Genomic DNA, 22,556 nt, shown 5'->3' on the forward strand with positions numbered 1-22,556 from the left:
ACTTACAACTCATTTTGCACCCTGGTTAAAAGGACACTGCGGCCGTAGATCTTATATTCCTTTCCTACTTTTTAAATAAAAAGAATCGTTGCCTCATTGATGCCATAATGGCGTCCTACAGCGGTGTAGCTTTTCCCTTCCTTCAACATATCCAAAACGTTTACCTTTTCGGCAATCGTTAACATCTTCCGTTGCCGCTTTGGCACGGCCCCTGCAGCAGTAGCAGGAGCAGATCGTTTTGGAGCCACAATGAAGGGCTTGACTATGCACAAAGATAAACACAAAAGAGCACAAAAGTTAACTCTTTACACAGCGAACCACGCTAATGCTGAATGAGCGAGACAAGACTTCCTGGTTAACGCTGCAGATTCGAATTCAGCACTCCGTCGCTGAGCCATTCAGCACACAGGAACTTAACTGCGTGCTCTGATTGGTTAGCTTCTCAGCCATCCGCTAATAGAGTCCCTTGTATGAAATCAACTGGACAAACCAACTGAGGAATCATGTACAGGAAGTAAAAAGACCCATTGTCCGCAGAACCCGCGAAGCAGCGAAAAATCCGCGTTATATATATTTAGATATGCTTACATATAAAATCTGCGATAGAGTGAAGCCACGAAAGTCGAAGCGCAATATAGCTAGGGATTACTGTATTCATGAATAATCTAGTTCTATCATATTTGCAGCACTTCACAATAGATTTTATTAATAAAAGATTAAAAACACATTATATAGTGCTTCTTTACATCTTTATAAATAGCATATTCATTAATTATGAAGTTGAAGCTATTGATCCAAAGGTTTATTAATGTTACATCCCATAAACAGGCATAACTACGTAATTCTAAATTGGGCCAATGTGTCTGAAGGGCCTTGGGAGAGAATGGTGCCCTAGAAGGGACTACTTTCTCACTTAAGATTATCCCAGAATAACCTTTGGTCTGCCAATACCCTAAATATGGGTTTAAGAATATGGGTTTAAAATTTCCAAAGGTCTGAATGTACATATTCTATAAATACAAATGAGGATACTAGACATAATTTGTAAATGAGGTAAACTAATGATTTTTACATTATGTAGCAATAACACACATTTTATTTTGGAAGGTGTTATAATATTGGAAAATGATTATTAAGACCAGATACAGTTTTTAAGTGAATAAATATGTAAACAATAATGGAGAGCTCAATTAGCAAAGATTAGTATTTTTTATTTAGCATTTAAAGAGAAGTTTAACAGGAAATGTTTTAGGATGAGGGTTTAGTCAGCATATAGACTGTATATTACAGAATAGCATGAGAGCATGGTGGGAATTATGCAAATGAAAAAGCTAATGCAAATGAATAGGAATTATGCTCAGATATAACAACTAGTTGTGTACGCTTGTGAAGATATAAAATAAGTGATTGTGACTTTTAAGGAGCATAATTATAACCTTTAATTGTACATGGTAATGAAGAGAGTGGTGTCACTGAAATCATATAATACAACTAACCAATTTATTGTTAAGTTATCAGTTTCAAACCTTTGCCATGAAGTCTGTAATTTGGCTATAGAATTACCTCAGCAAGTGAACCCAATAAAGCTAAGGGTAAGAGTATGCCTTTTTGTTCAACAATATATAAAAAAAACAACTGTTCACCGAGACTTTTTTGAAACAGTCCCGCCTTTCCAATTTGATGTTGTAGGAAGCAAAAAGAACACCACATGCGTTAGCTAATACCACCTAGCATCCATCCACATCAACCAATGACAAGTTTAATGAACCTCACAAGTAACTTTGAAATAATGAATATAGCTACACACTTCAAAAAATGTACCCCTTGTATAAATGTAATAAATAATGTAATACTCAGAAGGTCTAGACTCTAGAAGCTCTATTTAACCTTCAATTTTTAATAAAATACAGACTCATTCTCATCATTGATGGCTGCAGGGCTTTAAAAAGTACTCCATGGCCTGCATTTATTCAAAAAATGTAAGTAAAACATAATTCTCCGAAATAAACTGTTACATGGATAAATTCAGTTTGGACAGGTCTAATTTAGTGCTACTTATCGATTTTAAAAATTAGTTATTTCCATTGTATTGGAAAAAAAAGCAAAGAGCATATGAACAATGAAAAACTTACGATGCCTTAACAAGAAGTGCCTGCTTCTCTTGAAGATCATGCTTCAGACTCTCAACTTCCACTTTCAGTTCAATATTCTTTAGAAGCAAAATTAAAATGGTTGATTACACAAATTATCTGTTAAAAATTTGTATTGAATTACATACAATTAAAGTAATTTCTTGTAATTTTGACAAAAGAAATACAAGCCAAAATGGATGTTAGCTTGGTTTTACAAAAAAAAAAAAAAATAATGAGGTAGCATAAAATTAATTTGAGTTTACTAAGAGAGAGGGGTTTACAGAAAGGCCTGACCATTTACATCTGCTTTGAAAAACAAGGCATTTAGCAGAGGTTAATGGAAGACACGGTTTAATGGCACCTAGACTCACTCTGGCATAACAGAGACTGGAAGCAAACAGAATATCTAATTATGGGTCATGTTGTAAGATCAGGAAAAAGAATAGAAAATATCAGAGCCAGGGCAGACGTAAAGAGAGGAAAGACACTGATGACTATCACCATTCCTTTTCAATAACTACTGTATGCAGAAAAATGGTTATTGAAGAATACAGCATGTAAAGTGGAAGTACATATCAGAATTGCTGTTAACTAGATTGCATTTAGCTGATAACCAGGCTTTGCTGGTCAGTACTTAAACCTGCAAGGGTAAAAAATTAACATCAAGGAAACAAGGGTCATATTACTGATAAACATGAAGAACAATATAAAAATAAATCTTTGAAGGAAAAAATATAGGATAAGAAAGCCAATTTTGCTACTCAATTTTTACAAGTCATCAAGAAAAGCAAACAAAAAAAAAATCAGTGAGGAAAAGATGCATTGTAAAAAATTAAGGGGCAGATGATAAGAATTCAAAAGAAGAATTAAGAAAAGGAAGATTAAGAATGCAGCATGGACAGTAGTGATTGTCAGAACACCAAAGTTGAGAAAGAAAAATGGATCAACATCTATGTAGAGACTCAAATCATCAAATAATTCAACTTGGAAGGTAGTGAAGTAGGGAGGGGACGAAAGGAGAAATATACTGGATTATTTTAAAAGGAAGCATAAACGAAATTCAAAGAGTGAGCATGAAATAGCAAAGCTGATAGATTACAACCTGTGAAACAGCAAGTTTAACGAAAAAGCATTACTGTGTTGTAATACATTTTTAAATGATAATTACAAAACCAATTTGGAGAAAGTGGAACAAACCATTTAGCAACAAGTAATAAAACAAAGTTAAAATGTATAACAAAGGCCAATAAATAAATAAATGCAACAATGAAGAAGTTTTAGCATCCCAAATTCTAGCTCAGCTTTGACAGAATGTTGCTTTTAAGGCAAATATCTCATTTACTATCACTTCACTGCTTTTCCATCCTGCTTCACTCCTATTCCTTACTATGATCTCTCAAAGCTTGTAACTCAGTCCCTTCTCTAGGCTGTTATTTTCACCGTTATGCAAGCTTAGAGAGTCACTCCAATCCATGCAGAGCTACTATTATATATATTGCTTATATTTTAACTTTTTTTGATAAAGGATTTTCAAAGAAAAAATAATTATACAATTCTGCATTTAAAATTTTTTTCATGTTTTCAAAAAGAAATGAACCTCATAAAGTGCTTCATTTGCAATTACTCTGTTATTGATGAGACTAAATAAGTTACTTACACTATTTGGAGATGATAAAATTGTACTGTATTGTATAATTTGCAAGAAAATACCTTTTTTTTTTTAAACCCTCTGGACTTCAATTAATGAGGTCAAAAATGATCCCATAAAGTTATTTTCTGCACTTGATATAAAACCACATTTTTGTAGGTAAAATTAAAATTGATCAAGAATAAATGAATTATTACCAATTTGTCTAAGATGAAGAAAATAAAAGTAAGGTTGCGAAATGCAAGAATATCAGAAGCAGTTACTTTATGGTTGATATTCTTAATCTCTGGCATCATTTTAACAGTTGTTGTTCTGAGTGTAGTGGGAAAAGTATGTTCTGATGGCATACTCTGTTCAATACACTAACTATAAATGCATATGAAAAAATGTGATTTTGGCTCATCTTTTTGTCACTTAGTTTCATTATTTCAATAATGTTATTTCTGTAGTTAAGATTAATGAAGGAAGGCAGCAGTACATAAAATAAAGAAATAAAATATATTAATATTTTATTTACTATTAATGAGACTTCATTTCTTAAGGTAGAGGAGATATGGGTGCTTTCTTCCACATTGCTTGTATGTTCTAGTTAAAAAAAGACTGTTCCTTTATGAGAGAATGTCACATACCGTTTTATGAATATCTTCACTTGCACCATCAAATTTTTGTTGCATTCTTTCTTCTAAAAAGTATATACGAAGTTTAAGGTTGAAGTTCTCCTTCTTCAGATCGGTGATTTGCTATTAAAAGAAGTCACAATCAAAAAATAAAACATCAACTGATTTATTGCGGTTAATTACATTACAATAGTGTAATAGTTAATGTTGATTTATTTTGTTTTATAATTGTGTCTTTCATTTTTCTATTCTTTAATATGTAAAGTACTTTGAGCTACTGTTTGTATGAAAATGTGCTATATAAATAAATGTTGTACAATAGTGTAGCATTTTCTATTTCTGCATTTATATAGATAGACAGTAGCTATTAAGTCTGTTAATGATAATCATTTCTCTTGAAAATTAAAAATCTGCAGGCTACAGAATATTACAGATAACCATTTTTAAAATCACTGAATATATTTTTCTTAAATCATATACTTTAACAATATATCTCCAAAATCAAAATAAACCATTTATTGTAGATATTTAACTGAAGTTTACATAAGTATTCAAGCCCTACACATTAATATTTTGTCAGGAACCCTTTCGATGCAAGAACAGCCTTAATTCTTTTCAGGGTTAAGTATGTACCAGTTATGCACATTTTTCAGGAGTGATTTTTCCCCCATTCTTCTTGGAAGTAATAGGGGTATGGTTTATAGAGATCCTCTAGGTAGGTGGGAAGGTGCCTCTGGACAGCAGTTTTCAAATAGCGCCACAGATTCACAATAGGATTAAGATCAGGGCTTTCACTTAGCCATTCCATAACATTTACCATTCTGCTTCTGAGCCATTCCAGTGTCGCTTTGGCCTTATGCTTAGGGTCATTGTCAGGTTGAAAGATTAATATTCTTCTTTCTTGCTACCCTACAGTAGAGACCTGTTTTATGGAGAGCTATTGAAATTGTGGACCCATGCACCTTAACTCCAGTTTCTGCCAAAGACCATTGCAGAGTGATGGTTGTTTAGTAGCCTCTTTCACCAGTAGACATCTTGCTCTGATGTTTAGTTTGGAGGGACAACCTGTTCTAGTAAAGGTCTGAGTGCTGTGATGAACCTTCCACTTTTTGATGATGTATCCTACAGTGCTTAACAGGACATTCAAACACTTCTGATATTTTTTGTAACCATTTTCTGCCTTGTGCATTTCAATGACTTTGTTTCTCACATCAGCAGAATGCTCCTTTGTCTTCATTTCTGCAGTGACTGTCACCTTTGTGCCATTTGTGATTAATTTGTCATTTGTTTAAACCTGGAGCTTCCAAAGCACAGAGGTTTAAAAGCTTATGGAAACACTGACTTTTGAGTTTTTCTTCAGTTAAATATCTATATAAACTGGTTTGACTTTGGAAATGTATTGTTACATCATAAGAGTTCACATTAAATATAAAGAATGGATACATATGTGTACAAATCATTTGTCATGCAGAAAATTATGATTACTTTCAAGGGGACTGAATACTTTTGCACGCCATTGTATATAAAACCCTTAGCATATATTTTAAAAAAATCTTTGAACACTGGGGAATTCCTAATGACTGGAGGTTGGCAAATATTATGGAATTGTATAAAAAAAGATTGATTAGGCTGAGACACGTAACTATAGGCCAGTATGGCTAACAGATAAATTAATGAAAGCAATTATTAAAGAAAAGATACAGGAGCACATATATAGAACTGGTGTATTAGCAAATAGTTGCAAACTAACCTATAAGTAAAGGAAATCACCTAGCTGCTAAAATTATCATTAATATTTATGAGTCCAATATGATAATTATTTTGGTACAATGGGTTTTGCTTCATATTCTTGAACTATTTAATAAATATGAACATTGTTACTTGTTCACTTATGACACTGATATCAAATCTCAGTTCTGGCGCTACTAGTGTTCACTGAGAATATAATTTGATATTGTACAAATACTGTGTATTTATACTGAGGTTTTATTGACGAGTAACATCAAATCAAATTCTATGCAACTGCAATTTTTATATAGAAGTAAAACGAAATAAAAATCAGACATGTGTCAAATTCTCTTCTATGATTCTGAATATATAAAGCAATTATATTCTGATCTTGCAAGTCACCTTGGATAAAAGTGAACAGTATAAACAACGTGTGTTGGCCAAAGTAGATGTGGTTATACAAAACATGTATTTAAAATTAAACAAATTAACTGTAAATAATAGAGATGCAACACTAAATACAGTACATGTATATCAATGATATACAATGATGGAAGGAAAATATGTTCATAAATTTAGAGTTAGGATTCACGTATATTTTAGTAAACAGTTGCTTTATCAATGCAGACAAATTTTGTAGGCAAAACTGAAATGACAGAGAAAAACTGATTGTCTATGCTAAATAAAGAAATATCTTTATAAAAACACAGCTCTGTGACCTCCACCCTGTTAATTGCAACTCTGTTACAAAGTGATCTAAAGTCTCATTAATACCCTGCGTCCTCTTATTAAACTTGTATCTCGCAAATATCATATTCGTCTTAGGCATGACAAACGCCAGCGGCAGTGTGTCTATGAACCTAATTTAAAGTTAAGCTTTACACCTTGCTTTGCTATTCGTTTTCATAAGCACAGTCCTTCACCAGCAATTTTAACTCCGTTACAGCAATTTTAACTCTGTTACAAAGTGATCAAAAGTCTTGTTTATACCCTGCGTCTTCTCATTAAAGTTGTATCTCACGAATATCGTATTCGTCGTAGGCATGACAAACGCCAGCGGCACCCTGTCTATGAACTTAATTTTAACTTAAGGTTTACACTGTGCTTTGTTTCCACAGTAGCTGAACTTATGAATATCCTTGTATGCATCACTCACTTCATATTCCTTTGCTGCCTTCTCAATTGTGTAATGCGTTTTTTGAACAGGTTTCATTCATCGAAATGATCACTACCCAAATCAGTACTCGTGAATCTAAGAGGTTTAACAGGCATTCCCGGTATTAAGTTGTGGATTTGCCTGTGAATATTTAGTGGCAGCGTGTCTATGAACGTAATTTAAACTTAAGCTTTATACCTTGCTTTCCTACTGATATGTACAAAGGCTTGTTCAGCGTCAGAGGGTTGCTCCTTTCCTACTGCATCAATAAGCAGCTCGTCTTCCTCTTTATCTGAGACCTCACACACTGCATGCACGGGTTTACCTTTCCCAGTCCTGCAAAGTCAGTTCACATGAGCCGCTCGGAATACATGCATCGAAGGTTCTCAGCTGTGCTTGTGCTATCTTGCGATGTCCATGGCTTTATTTAATGTTAGCTAAGACCCGGCACTTAAAAGTTTCTCTCGCACTTTTACTGAGTTTGTGCCAAACACTAGTCTATCCCTGACCATCTCATCTACATTTGCATAAGCACAGTCCTTCACCTGCGAATATTTAGCGGCAGCGTGTTTGTTGGATAGCTGCTGATGGACGGCCTTATATGGGCAGGCACTCAATTATGTGGGAGGCGTGACGATGAGGGACGCAACTCCGTCTCACACGGCAACTGACCTGCAGGCTATGGCCGCATATATGTACGAAAGTAGGTTCCAGTTATGACCGTTACGCATAGAATTTTGAAATGAAACCTGCCTAACTTTTGAAAGTAAGCTGTAAGGAATGAGCCTGCCAAATTTCAGCCTTCTACCTACACAAGAAATTGGAGAATTAGTGATGAGTCAGTCAGTCAGTCAGTCAGTCAGTGAGTGAGGGTTTTGCCTCACCTCCACACAATCCAATACCATAAGAAAATTTAATCATAATTTTTTGATGTTCATAATGTATTACAAACATACAAAAAGTAGTAGAGCTCAGCGCAGATAGAGTGAGTGAGCACAGCAAAAGATAACAGCAGCAGACAGAAAGCCAACATGTGGTGCCATCTTCCATCTTCAATTCAGACATGCCAGAATTTTAACCACTATACTCAAAATAACCTGTATAAATTTTAAAATATATCTCTCTGTAATAATGTGATTACAGAGGATTGATTTGTCATATTTATGTTACCAGATTAGTCATTATAACATTAGCCTGATTAATGAGAAGAAAACTGACAACACAATGAGAACCTGTAAGGACATAATGCAATAATGATGATGTTGGACATCATTCATTGAATAATAGTATGTAATGCATTGATATTGTACATTCAGCCCAATAGGCATTAAGCGAATAAAATAATCCAAGAACGGTTCTAATACCCTACACACTTCGGAATAGTTGAATATAATTTAAAACTGTGTATCAATTTGTTGTGTGTAGTACTAGGGTGTTGTACCGCGTTAGCCTCTATGAATGTAGAGAAAAGCCAAGCAAAATGACACCTTTTATTGGCTAACTAAAAAGATTACAATATGCAAGCTTTCGACGCAACTCAGGCCCCTTCTTTAAATCTTGCTTGAAGAAGGGGCCTGACTTATCACAGATCAAAGCTTATTTACATGAACGGAGGGTGCAATGTCACCTTGTTTTTGGGGTTAAGGCAGACTAAATTAGTGCATAGCCTCATCAACATTCATTAGGAAACATAAATTCAAAAAGAACACACAAGATAAGAAATGATCAACATTTTATTAAATTAATTTACGTGTGCATTTAAGTAACACTTGAAACATACACAAGTTTATCAAAATGAAAAGTTCAGGTTTAAGAAAATTTGAGCACAATATACATACTCACATTTTCATAATCTTTCATCATCCATGGCTTCATTGGTGAGGTTTTGTCACCTATGGGGAAAAATGCTTTGAATGTTACACTCAAAGTTTAGGAAGTTCAGGAGAGTTGACTACTGCTTGAAAATGCACAATTAACCTGGTTTAAATAATAAGCTGTTAAAAACAAGATGAAACTAAAAAAAACTGATTGGCCCTCCTGGATTTAATAAATTCCCATTACAAATACAAACTGTTCAGGCCCATTTACATCAGTTCTGGATACAAATAAGACTCCAGTATACTAGAAGTGACTAAACAAACCTAAACACTTCACTTTTCTGTTGCCCACTATATAAACACCCAGCCTCGCTTATTTTTTTCTGACTATGCAGATCAATTTATAACAATGAGGTATTATATAAGTGATGACACAAACACCACTGAACTAACTGCCTATAGTAGACAGGTGGGTAATTATTGCAGAAGAAGATACAGCAGACCACTGCACATATGACAGTGTACCATGGCAGCATACAGAAGTGCAGCTATCAATCAGGAAATTGGTGTATCTTGGGATATAGTGTGTACTGCACTCGAAGAGGAGGATATCAGAGATATTTGCAAGATCCTACTTCTTAAAGCTGCTGGACACATTTCTCCCACTGTCATGACTGACACTCTCAGATGCTTTATGCTAAAATAAAACGATCAGAGGAAAAAAAAACAAACAAAAAAAAAATCATACCTGTCACTCGATCCCTTGAACAACTACTTTCCATGAAAGTTGATATATCGGTCAATCTGGACATGTTAGAGCTAAAACAAAAAAAAAAAAATAAAAAATAAAAATATTATATACACATATATTAAAAAACTGTTTGGTATTTAAATTACAGCTACAATTCCATGTTCATAACCCAGAGGAGACAGAAACCCCTTTGATCCTTTAAGATTCTTAAAAAGCAGTTTAAGCAAAATTAAGGACAAAAATCTTAGCTCTTTATGTAATGTAGATGTCAGGCAGCAGCCTGGCTGTTATAAATAAATATCCACAGTATATAAATGGAATATATATGATCAATTTAAAAGTCACATTTCTCAATTAGGACTGTTAACTTTACAGACAACTTTGTATGCAGTAGGTCTTACGCTAGCCAGCCATACAACAAAGCAGTCCAAAAAAAACAAAAAAAAACAAGTAATAGCTGTTAATTAATACAAGAACAACATGAATGAATTATTGCCTTGGGCATGACCAAAGGATAAAGCAAATGATTTTTACAATCACGCATTTTTGTTTAAAAGTAATTATATTAAATATTCAGTTGTTCATTATGCTGTATATGTTAAACTTCAGAAGCAATGTGACTGTTTTTCTAAAACAACTTCTAAAATTTCTACTCAAAATAACCACCACAGGAAGCCACATCCATATCTCCAGAGACACAGTATGCGAAGTTATTTGGGAAAAAAAGGAAAACCTAGGTTCATTTCAGATGTTATTTGAAATGGACCATCATACCTTACCCCCATTAAAAGACAGACTTGATAAGCAATGACACTCAGATTAGGACAGGGCAATAAATCGATAAAGATAATCGTGAAATTAATTTTGCTCGATAGAAACTCAACAGAACTCGTTCCATCCATGTTTTGACAGACATGAAAAGCCAATGATAATGAGAATAGTGCCACAACGAACAAATCTCGTGGCTGGAACTGAGTTACAGCCACATCAGGTTAGGTTGAGTGTAGTGGCAACTGGCAGCAGCACATGTGCCAATGTTTATGCTGCAGCAGCTGTGAACTATGGAGTTAACTTGCACTTGTAAAATGCACTAAAAAGGTCACTTGTGCTTGCAAAATGCTTTTTCCTTGCACACAAATTTCTGGCAGTAATCTAACTCCATAGTGCATGCCAGTACACCAGAAGTGGGAGCAAGATAAAATAATATGCAGAGAGAAAGTGTTGACAAAAACTCAAAAAAAAAAAAAAATCAGTGTTACAGAAGAACAAACCCCAACGGACACATCCCAAGGCTCAAGAGATGGCAACATCGTTGAAAAGAAGGGTCCAAGTGTGGAGATATTTTGGCGATTTAAAGTCCAACAAGAAGCAGAGTAGTATGCACTGCAAATGGTGTTGAAAGCATGTTCCCCAAAGACAAGTAATATCACTAATCTTTTGTGCCAACTGAAACAGCGGCATCCTTCAGAGCACGCACAATGCAAAACTTTACCGTCCCAAACACAAGCGCAAGGTTGCAATAATGGGGATTTCTTGTGCCGTTCTTTTTTGTTGCCTTGGAGTAGAGGTCTGCATTGGACAGATTTTTTTAAACCCATGCCCGCCTTCTCCCACAGTATACCATACCTTGCCCACCAACTCTTGCATATACTTGGCCTCACCTGTCCCACTCCAGCCAACAGAAACAAATTGCTTCCATTAAAGAAAAAAGTCCTGTATGGTTGATAAGCCTGTTTAACATGATCTTGTACAACAAGGTGGCTAAAGATTTCCCCTCTTTGGCCCTGTTTTCCTTTTTACTCAACCCGACAATTCTGCTTCATCAGTACGTAATACAGATCTTCTGGTCTTTTTCTTACAAAGGATAAAAAAAGAGCAGTATAAGCAACATGTCTTGGTATTCTATATTGAAACAAAGTATGATCTATGTTAATAATTGCTACTCATTCCACAGAAATATGGAACAGACACAGAAGATATGTGCTGCCTACATACAAGACACATAATTTTAAGCTTAAAACATACACTTTTCTAGTCTGCATATTACTTTTTAGCTTAACAAACATTCCCCACTTTCTCACAGTACTTTTTGCTTATCAATACAAGCACACTGTAACCAAACAAAGCACTGTTAACATATAGGCATCTCCTGGTATGCTTGCAAGATCTGAGATGAAAGAGAGTGTTACAAACAGCTGACCAGTGAACTTCAATACACTCTTTGATTTAGTGTAATTGTATTAAATCACAGTTATTACAAAATACTGGGGTGGGCTAGCACCCTGCCTGGGGTTTGTTTCCTGCCTTATACCCTGTGTTGGCTGGGATTGGCTCCAGCAGACCCCCATGACCCTGTAGTTAGGATACAGCGGGTTGGATAATGAATGGATGGATATAACAAATTATTACAAATCTTTTCTTGCTCCTGCGCCTTTGCAATCCTCGTAAATAAAGGATATAGAAGCTTTTGGTTGAGAAATGTTGCTACTTTGTAGAGCCTGTGGATAAGAGTTGGTGCTGAACAGTTCCGGCGTCAAATTGCTGCAATACTGAATTCAGCACTTTATGTCATCTCCATAGACCTGTTTGAGTGATCTTGTAAACTTGCCTTGTTGTCCAGTACGTTTAAAATACCGGACTATCTTTTTTACATTAGTCAGAAGCTGTGCACCTTCGGGTGCTTTCTCCATCACTACCAGTGTAAAAGCACCCGAGAGAATCATGTTAAGAATATGGGCACTACAGTTTAATCTGGTGTAGCCGCGCATGGCAGCGATTGTGTTTGCTCCTTGGTCAGTGACAGTCAATTCTGAAAACTCAAACAGTAAAAGTGCAAATGATTTCACCTGGTTTAATAGTGCTTGCTTCAAACGGGGTCGCAAAAATCACCCTTGACACAATAGTGTACCTCTCATTAATATAATGGAGAGTAGCAGATATGAAGGAGTTTCTCTCAAACTTTTCAGTCCAAATATCAGCACACCCATAATTAACTGTCTCTAGGCATGTCACATACAATATTTTCTCAGTTTTTGGCTTTTTCAACCATATGCCATGATACAGTCATGAGATGGGACAGTATGTCCTTAAACATCCAATTTTGGCTGCCGTGTCAACCAGGTACTACTTAAGCTGAATATAGCCCTCACCAGATACTGTGTATATCTGTGACGTAAAGACCTATATCCTGGCAAACAAAATACACACATTTATCCTGTGCTTTGCTTTTAGCATTAGTTGTTACTTTTGACAGGTTTGACAAGAATGTCAGTTGGTTTGACCCTTCTGCTACACACGTGTGGTGGGTTAAAACTGAGGTGCCTGACATGTGTCCACTGTATATTAGCACATTTATTGCAGCAAGCAAACAGCACTTGGTTGTCATCGCCATCAATAACAACTGAAACCTTTACTTATATTTGTAGTCTTGTACTCCCCCTTTTTTAATGCTTTCCTTCGTGGATGTAAGGCTATCTTTGGGCTAGGCAATTTTTAAAAGACAGCATACATGACAGTATATGCATGCGCCTAATTCTTATTGTTTTTTATCAGTATGCTGCTGCTGGAGTATGTGAATTTCCCCTTGGGATTAAAGTATCTATCGATCTATCTAACTGCTTAGGCTGTGAAGTATATGAATTCTATATATAGAATGAATGCATGTTCTATTTTAAATTTAATTTTAATTTCCCTGGCCTCTAGCTCCCGCCTGCTGAAAATCAGTTGCATGTTGTAAGTTATTGTATTGGGTCCTGAAGTCCCACAGTGCAGACTTCTACCATGGAGCAAAAGCTGACTACAATTGAGAAAATACACCAATTTTGTTTATGTTCTCCTTCCTTTACATTTGAAAGCTGCTTGAATTCATACTGAGGATATATACAGAATGTTTTTATCTATTTATTTGTGGGTTTGTTTCCCAACTATTTAAAACAATATTTTATCGATAAAGGAAAAGATACAATGTAGAGGAAGTTTTTTTTTTTTTTTTTTAAGAGGTTTTATATTGTATTAATACCTACTTTATTTATTTGGAGTTGATCAACAAATTTAGTGTGTTCTCCTGTAAAACGTGAAATCTTTTGACTGGTAAAAATTGAGACTTTTGTTATTTTGTATTACCTATTTTATTTATTTGGAATTGACCACAGAATTTAGTAGCACATTTTGGTTATGTTCTCTTGTAACACTTAAGAGTTAGCTGCTGTTATACTCAGCTGTTAACACATTAATCACTTGTAAATTCTGTCCCTCCAAAGAGTAAAATGGCAGCTTTAAAGGAGAAAAATAATATATATACATATATTTTTTATAAAGTACCTTTCCCATGCTCAAGGCACTTATCACCAGAAAATGGCTTTTAAGAATTATTCCAGTATAAAATTAGTTACTCCTTCCTTCTGAGAAAAAGCCTGAGACTTTTAAAAAGACACCCCATTAACCTTACAACCATACCAATCTTATTTAAAAAGACCAGGGGCATCTCTTCTGCCCTATCAAGCTTAAACAGTTGAGAAGTGCACTGAGCATGTTTGTCTGGGCTGTGGAATAAACACAAGAGGACTGACAGATTCCATTATAGCTCAAGTAAATTTAATTCACTCCTCCTTTCTGGGAAGAAGCCTGAGACATTTAAAACGATTTGTATTTTTTTCTAACCAGAATATATATTTAAAAGCTTTGTAAGTAAAGGACAGCACAGAAAACTTCTAGCTGTCATTTTATTGGATTCAGAAATGGAACACAAATGGCAATTTGAATTTCTCAAACATATGCCTCTTTAATGCTGCAGATTTGCAACACCACCCTTCCACTCTGAAGTATGTACTTTCTTTGTTGATATTCTTTGAGTGAAACATGGTTCTTACCAAAAACGAACAATTCCTTCCTTCATTTTTTACTATATGCATGAAGTGTTAAACAATTAGTTAACATGCCAATGACATAGGAAATCCAAGCTCCCCTCACGACGGACTAAAGGCTAACAAACAAAGCTGCTTACTCATGCCTTCACATCAGGAAAATAAAACAGAAAGGCAAAATATGTCTGCAAGTGAATAGGTATGCCAGAGGGCACCGCTTCACTTACTTTTTTTTGGGTCACGACTAGTGAGGGACAAACTTAAGAGTTATCAAGGTTGAAATCATCCAAAGAAGTCTAGTGGAAAACCCCTGCTTGAGAAATAAAAGCATTACTCTTCAACCACAACCCAGGAAACTGCTGACAGTAGCTCTTTAGTCTGCTGGGTAAATATACACAGCCCCCTCAAAATGTATTCAGAACCTGTCACTTTTTTACATTTAGTTATAGAGTATTGCAGCCTTATGTTAAAATCATTTAAACTAATACCCATGAACTGCAAAGCAAAAACATTTTAGAATTTTTTGTGAAATGTTAAAATAAAAACTGAAATATCATATGGACACAAGTATTCAGACTCTTTACAGTACTTAGTTGAAACACTTTTTGCAGTGGTTATGGCCTGGAGTTTTGATGTTACATTCTTCATATACTTGGATTTAGGGTTTTTCGGTCATTCTATCCTGCAGACCCTCTCAAGCTCTGTCAATGTCAACTTTATTTAAATAGCACATTTAAAACAACATAGGAATGCTCTGGCCAAAGTGCTTTACAATAATAGTTTAAAAGAAAAACATACAATTAACATGAATAACATACACAGAAATAAAATAAATGAACATAAATAAAATAAATAATAAATAGAAGCAATGTTACATAATCACAATGAGGAAACCATCAGTATTACTGAAGGTCACGGAATGCAAGTGATTAGAAAAGAGTCCTTAATCTTGTTTTGAACAGTTCAATTGTAGACAATTCCTTTATGTAATGAGGTAAAAAGAGTTCCACAGGCAAGGAGCAGCAGCTGCAAAAACCCTGTACCCTTTAGTTTTGCACTTGGTACGAGGGACAACAAGAGACAACTGACCAGAAGATCTAAGCTCTCTGGATGGCTGGTGTAAAACACACAATTCAGATAAACAGGCAGGAGCAAGCCCATGTAAAGATTTAAAAACTAGCAACAAGATTTTAAAATCAATTCAAAAACTGACAGGCAGCCAGTGTAAAGAAGCTAATATTGGAGAAACGGAGTCATACTTTCTTGCCCCAACCAGAAAGTGAGCGGCAGCATTCTGGACCAACTGTACCCTGTGTATCAGGGATTTTCTAATCCCAGAACACCACGAGTTGCAGTAATCAAGGCGAGAAAAGATAAAAGCATGAGTAGCTTTCTCAAGATCACTAGAGGATAAAAAAGGCTTGATCTTACCTAATAGATGAAGCTGGATAAAGCAACTCTTGACTACAGAATTAACTTTTTTTTTTTTTTTTTTTTTTAAGAATGTCCTTTTTGCAAACTTCAAGTGGGATTTTGTGAATCATCTAGACATAAAACCCATGATGTAGTGATTCCTTAGGGATGCTCCAATCAGGTTTTTTTTTTTTTTTTAAGGCCGATAGCGATTTTATAGCGATTTTTTTTTCCTTTAACCTTTTAAAAAACTTTTTACACATAACTCCAGCATAACCAGACATATAGAAGCTTTATCTCTTATATAAAAGTGTACTTGTATAATTAAACTATAGACCATAGGTGTTACCGGTTTATTTTTTTTTTTAATTAACAAATGTGAAATTCTGTAGGCTTATTCCTCAGTGACCATAAAAATACTAAAATATTTTTCTTAAAATACATACTAAAATATGTACAAAAAATGTATCCATAACATGTTTTTCATAAAAGAAAATAAAATGCTACTCAGTAATTACAAGCTGTCAATTTTTTTAATTTTCTGTGCTTAATTAAAAAAAAATCACTATTGTCTCTCCCAATATATACTTTTTTTGCACACAATTCATTAATTGACATTGGCAATTAAACTCTGCTTAAATGTAAATATACATATGCACTTATAGGTTTTAATCATTTTAAATCAAGCTTTGACTTGCTACACTTTGTTTACACAGCCGAAAGTCTGCTACCAAAAAAAAGGCACTAACTACACCGATAAGGAGTCTTCTAGAGAAAACTCAACAGAGTTAGATTAGCGGCTGATCAAATCGGAGCATCCCTAGTTCTCCTACAGGAAATTTCTACCATCTCCACCAGATTCTCTGAAGCTTAGAAAGAGTGACCATTGGGTTCTTGGTCACCTTTCCTACCACAGTCTTTCTAATGCAGTTACTCAGTTTGACTAGTCAGCCAGCACTAGGAAGACTCACAGTTTTTCCAAATTTATTCCATTTAAGAATTATGGAAGTCACTGCGCTCTTGGTAACATTCCATACTTTAGGAATTTTTTGTATTCTTTCTAAGATCTGTGCCACAACACAATCCTGTCAACTGTAGGGCCTTCAATAGACAGATATGTGGTTTTACTATTCATGTCCAATCAATCAAATTAAACCAACTAATACAGCCACTCAAACCCACTCATATAATACAGTATATTAGGTACTTTATTATTCATATACTTTAAAACAACAAGTTTTACATTTGCTGGGAGTAGGGTCGCGCAGTACGCTAGTACCAGAAAAGAACTAAAAAACCCAAATTTTAAAATGGTAAAGTACAAGCATTTGGAAATTTTCGGTACTGGAAGTAAACATCAGCATTACACTGAATCCAATTACACCCGGACCCCCAAATGATACTCTGTATGGAGTAGAAAGAGAAAAGCTGAGCTTAGACATGGTGGAGGCTTCCCGAAATCACAGGCTTTGAGAGTTCATGGGGAATACCCCCCAGACTCCCCAATACACAACTGCTCAGACACAGCTGGAGTAAGACAAGAGGAAGTTTGGAGCTAGTCATTACTTGCTTCAGAAACATTTTGGTACTGAGGTCCAACAGCTGGAACTGATACCAAAGTCAAAAGTTTAGTACCACTCGAACACAAAATGTGAGAATGTTATAGACATCCACTTTAACACTGCTTGTATATACAATTAACTCAACAGATTTAGAAAGCTCTATACAGCCATTCCATTTGTATAAAGCATTTTATTTACACTGCTGAATGATATGCAAACAGCAATGCATCCATAAATGTTGTCAGCAACAGGATTTTGTCGACTGACAAAAAACTGGTCAAGTGTTGGCGTGGCAAACTTGTTCTTCTCAGCATCTATTTTGCATTCTATACAGAAAATTGATAATCTACCTCAACATACCTGGAGCCTCATGCATAACGGTGTGTGTAGAATTCACACTCTAACATGGCATACAGACAAAAGTGGAAATGTGCTTACGCATAAAAAAATCCAGATGCATAAATATGTGCGAATGCCAACTTCCACATTCTTCCACTACATAAATCCCGGTCAGCATGAAAATTAACACACGTGCATGTGCCTGCTGCCCCACCCCATCTCCTCTCAGAATTATGCCTCTTTGAATATGCAAATCAATATAAATAGCCCCTTACCCTCAGCGCTTCAGAAAGACATTGGCGACGGGATGTAGCCAATGAACTACAAAATGTCAAGGCAGTACTGTGTGATATTAACCAAAAATGAAATGAATTTGCGAAAAACTAAATGATGCATCTGCTTTCCCATTTTTAAATTCTGTTAATTACATTCATTCGACATTGTAATGCCGTTCAGTGTGGCTGATCATTTGGTGGTCCTGGGTCAGGTTCATCATGTCAAATCTCTTCAGGTACGGGCAAGTTACGAATGAGTGCCATATTATGTAGAATGCTACATGCTTGCATGATGCAACACACTTTCTGTGGACTATAGAGCAGCACTCCACCAGTCTTATCCAGGCAGCGTCAATGGCCCTTAAGCTGCCCTACACTACGTTCTACCACCGCCCGTGCCCGAGAGTGGAGATCAGTATAACGTCACTCTTGTTCTGGCGAGAGGGGTGAGAAGCCACGTCTTCAGAGGGTACCCACTGTCACCTAAGTAATCGTGTTACATTGTACAGATAATGTACAACTGTGACCAAAAAGGTAATAAATGTCTTATCTTACAGAGAAGCCAGCCATCATGCACAGCACCATTTTCAAGATTGTTTCCCACACTACTATTTCTCAGGATGAATGAATCAGGAGTTGAGCCAGGCCATCTCGCAACATTAGTGAGGCGCACTTTCGCATCACTGATGATTTGCACATTAATAGAGTGAAAATGCTTTCTATTTACATAAACAAATTCATTCTGTGAAGGTGCTTTTATAGCAATGTGTGTGCAGTCGATCGCTCCAATTACATTGGAAAAACCGGACATTGCTGCAAATTGCGCTTTGATGTTTGCCTGTTCAACCAGAGTGTACGGAAATCTTATATATCTGCTTGAAAAGCAGATAATACCATCCCATACAGCTGGCATGGCAAGACTCTGTGATGACTGAGAAATACCAGATTGGTCAGCCAGTTCACGCTGAAAAGCTCCTGTGCCTAAAAACCCGAGAGTGGACAAAACTTGCAAAGGAGCAGGTAGAGCACAATTCCTCAAAGTCTGCCTTTGTAAAGCCGGCACCAGTTCAGCACACAGTGCCAAGAGGATCGCTCTTGGATATCTAAACCGACTTAGAAGCCAGTCATCATCATGTGCCAGGAAATCGGTATGATCTCGGAATATGCGTTCTCTTCTAATCCTTCCATTTGCAATGTCCTCTAGCAACGCTAAAGCAGCCATGGCAGTGGAATAGTTTGACCATTCTGTGCACCATTATATTGTTACAGGTTGATTACAATCAGGTGCCTTAAATTTATGAATGAAATGCGGTTAATTTCAGTGTATTTGATAAAGCCGCGTTGTGGATGAGGCTCTAAAAAAAGAAAGGGAAACCACACAGGAACAGTAGCTGGATGCCACCAGTCTGCAAAACTGAACACAGAACTAGCGTATACGCCAGTGTATGAGCTACCGTGGAAATGTGCATGGCTTTATGGCAAGTTTAGGTTTTATACAACGCGATTTGAGTGTGAAAACGTTCGTACTTAACATTTTTGTGCATACGCACCGTTTATACATGAGGCCCTGGTGTATCAGTTTGCTTTTCACCGAATCAGAAGTTTAAATTATCCATTAAGTAGTGCTGGGTGGTATGTCCAAAATTCTATATCACGGTATTTTTCAAAATTATACCGGTTTCACAGTATTCAACTGTATTTTTCCCCATGCATGAGTGGATGTTAACCACATTTTCCACTGCAATCACTGCAGCAGACTGGCTAAGAATAACCTATTCCACTGTCATGAGCATTATACAGTACATTGTACAAAAAAACATTTTAATGTGCACACAAGTATTAATACAGGTTTGCATGGCCACATAAAGTGATAGTTTTCAAGGGGGTGGTACTAATGAAGAGAAGGAATCACATTGCATGACAGATGCAATCAAAATATAGAACCTTTTTATTGAACAAATTTTGCAAACAACTTAAACTATAATTTTGACAACATATTTTCAACCATCCAAAAAGGCATTAAAACTTAGTAAAATATCCAGAGGTGCTTGTCAAAAGTTGTATTACACTGAACATGTCCTAGAAAAGGAATAAATAGTAAATATTTTTTGTAAACCAACTACTCTTTCTGTTAATGTTAATCTCTGTCCACTGACACGTTAAAGTGACTTTAAACAACCATCATTAAACTGCATAATATTTAAACTAAAAAATAATAACAATAAAATAATAGTATTATTACTGATAGTTGCACTATTACTTCAAGACTTCAAGCCCAGGTGCATTACACAGTATTCACCAAATAAAAATAAAACAAGTGCAAACTTGGTGATGACATCTTTACCAACAGAACCATCATTTAGGCAAACTGCAATAATATGGACCTTGCCTCAAGCTAAGCTATATACATAAAGAATAAAACTGCAACTTGCATTTATAATGTTATTTGTGGCATAACCCTATGGAAGCGTATTAGGGCCACAGTGAAGAAGAAAAAAAAAATGTGGACATAGGGAAGAAAAAAAAAAACAAAGTATATGTCAAGATCAAATTTGACATTTCCACTTTATTCTCGGTTTATTTTGTCATTAAAGTAGAATGTCGTAAACTAAACTTCACCCTAAATTCAATGTTTAATTTACTAGATTTTCTCAAACCCTGTCATAAGTTAATGTAGCACATTAAATGCTTTGTGTTGTGTTCCCTGACCCAGTTGTTAATCACTACACTTCTTAAACTGACTTCTTCTGCACTAAGAGGCGGCACCGGCAGCAATCACCACACAGAATCCATTCACTTCTTGATATTCCTGCTCTCTGAAAATTTAGAATGCTAAGATATATACTTGATATCATTTTCAGAATGAAATGCATTAAAGCAGGTATTAAACATACACGGTAGTGAGGCAGTAGTGCTGCTCCCTCGCAGTAAGGGGTCCCCAGGTGTACAGAATGTTCAGTGTAGAGTACTTTATGGCAGGTGTGACAAGGCGCCAAAAAACTGGATGTATGAATGGGTATTGCACAGGTTTAACTTAAATATTGTGCAAATGTTGGGTTTGTGATCGGGTGGTCGGAGACACAAACACAGAATTCAATGGATGTTCTTCTGAGTGGGCTTTCTTTATTGCATGCATTGCATGAGTTCCTATCCTTCCTTTTTCTTTTTTCACATAACCAATCACCACACGATAAATGTGAAATTAAAACCAGTTATAAACTTAGCCCATGGAGTGTTCAGAACTTTAAAAAAATCTTCGTTATACATGTTTAATTATGCCATCCATTTAGAGTTGCCCCCATCCCAGAAAGCATTGTGTGTGAGGCAGGAGCAAATCTTGAACGAGTCGCCAGCACATTGTAAAGTGAATACGAGCAAAACATACACTAGCAAGGTCAATATAGCATAACAAAACCCCACATCCTATATGACTTTGAAAGGAAACTGAAGCACGCCGAGTAAACCCACCAGAAAAACATGCAAATTCAAGGCAGGGTACACCCGAGACACCCTTGCAGCGATGCAGCAGTGCAACCTCCACGCCACCGTGCCCCCACATGATTAATACATGCTTTAATGCATTTCATCATGAAAATTATATCAAGTATTTATCTTAGCATTCTAAATGTTCAGAGAGCAGGAACATCATGAAGTGAATGTATTCTGTACAGCGATCGCTGCCGGCGCCTCCTCAGTACAAGAGGAAGTCAGTTCAAGAAGCACGTACCGATTTAATATGGCTCAGGGAACACTTAACACAAAGCATTTAATGTGCTATATAACTTATGACAGGGTTTGAGAAAATCTAGTAAATTAAATATTCATTTTACAATGAAGTTTAGTTTACAATTTTCTACTTTAATGACAAATTACGAGAATAAAGTCAACATGTCAACTTTATTCTCGTAATAAGCGTCGAGATTAAAGTGGAAATGTCGAGAATAAAGTCAACATGTCATCACACTGTTACACAGTACCCAGGTAAATTACACTGTATTGAAAAAAAAATAAAACAAGTACAACTTGGCTTGCAGTATTATCCAGTAGTATAAAAACAGTATTTACACATTTGAACATAATGGTCCACATTCGACTTTTTAAAACCAAAGTATCTCCAGGCAACGGACAGGACTCCTTTATTTCGGCAAAAGTTCTTCTGTGTCATCATGTTCAACTTTATCGTCAGCTACAGCTTCAGTTTCGGAATGTTCTCTGTTAATTTTCACCGTGCAATACCTACACTACTGCATGTACTC

General features: G+C 35.8%; 1 protein-coding gene across 4 annotated transcripts in view; it reads right to left on the minus strand.

Moving 5' to 3' along the window:
- cdk5rap2 (CDK5 regulatory subunit associated protein 2) overlaps positions 1-22,556 on the minus strand; it is a 172,594-nt gene that overhangs the window by 129,590 nt on the left and 20,448 nt on the right. For all 4 annotated transcript variants that reach the window (XM_039762824.1, XM_039762822.1, XM_039762821.1 and 1 more), the window contains exons 2-5: positions 9,847-9,917; positions 9,124-9,173; positions 4,410-4,520; positions 2,133-2,209 (exon numbers count right to left, since the gene is read on the minus strand). In XM_039762824.1, the coding sequence (XP_039618758.1) occupies positions 2,133-2,209; positions 4,410-4,520; positions 9,124-9,173; positions 9,847-9,917 (309 nt within the window). The remainder of the gene's footprint in view (positions 1-2,132; positions 2,210-4,409; positions 4,521-9,123; positions 9,174-9,846; positions 9,918-22,556) is intronic.

The sequence above is a fragment of the Polypterus senegalus genome, chromosome 9, assembly GCF_016835505.1.
Source record: "Polypterus senegalus isolate Bchr_013 chromosome 9, ASM1683550v1, whole genome shotgun sequence".
NCBI lineage: Eukaryota > Metazoa > Chordata > Cladistia > Polypteriformes > Polypteridae > Polypterus > Polypterus senegalus.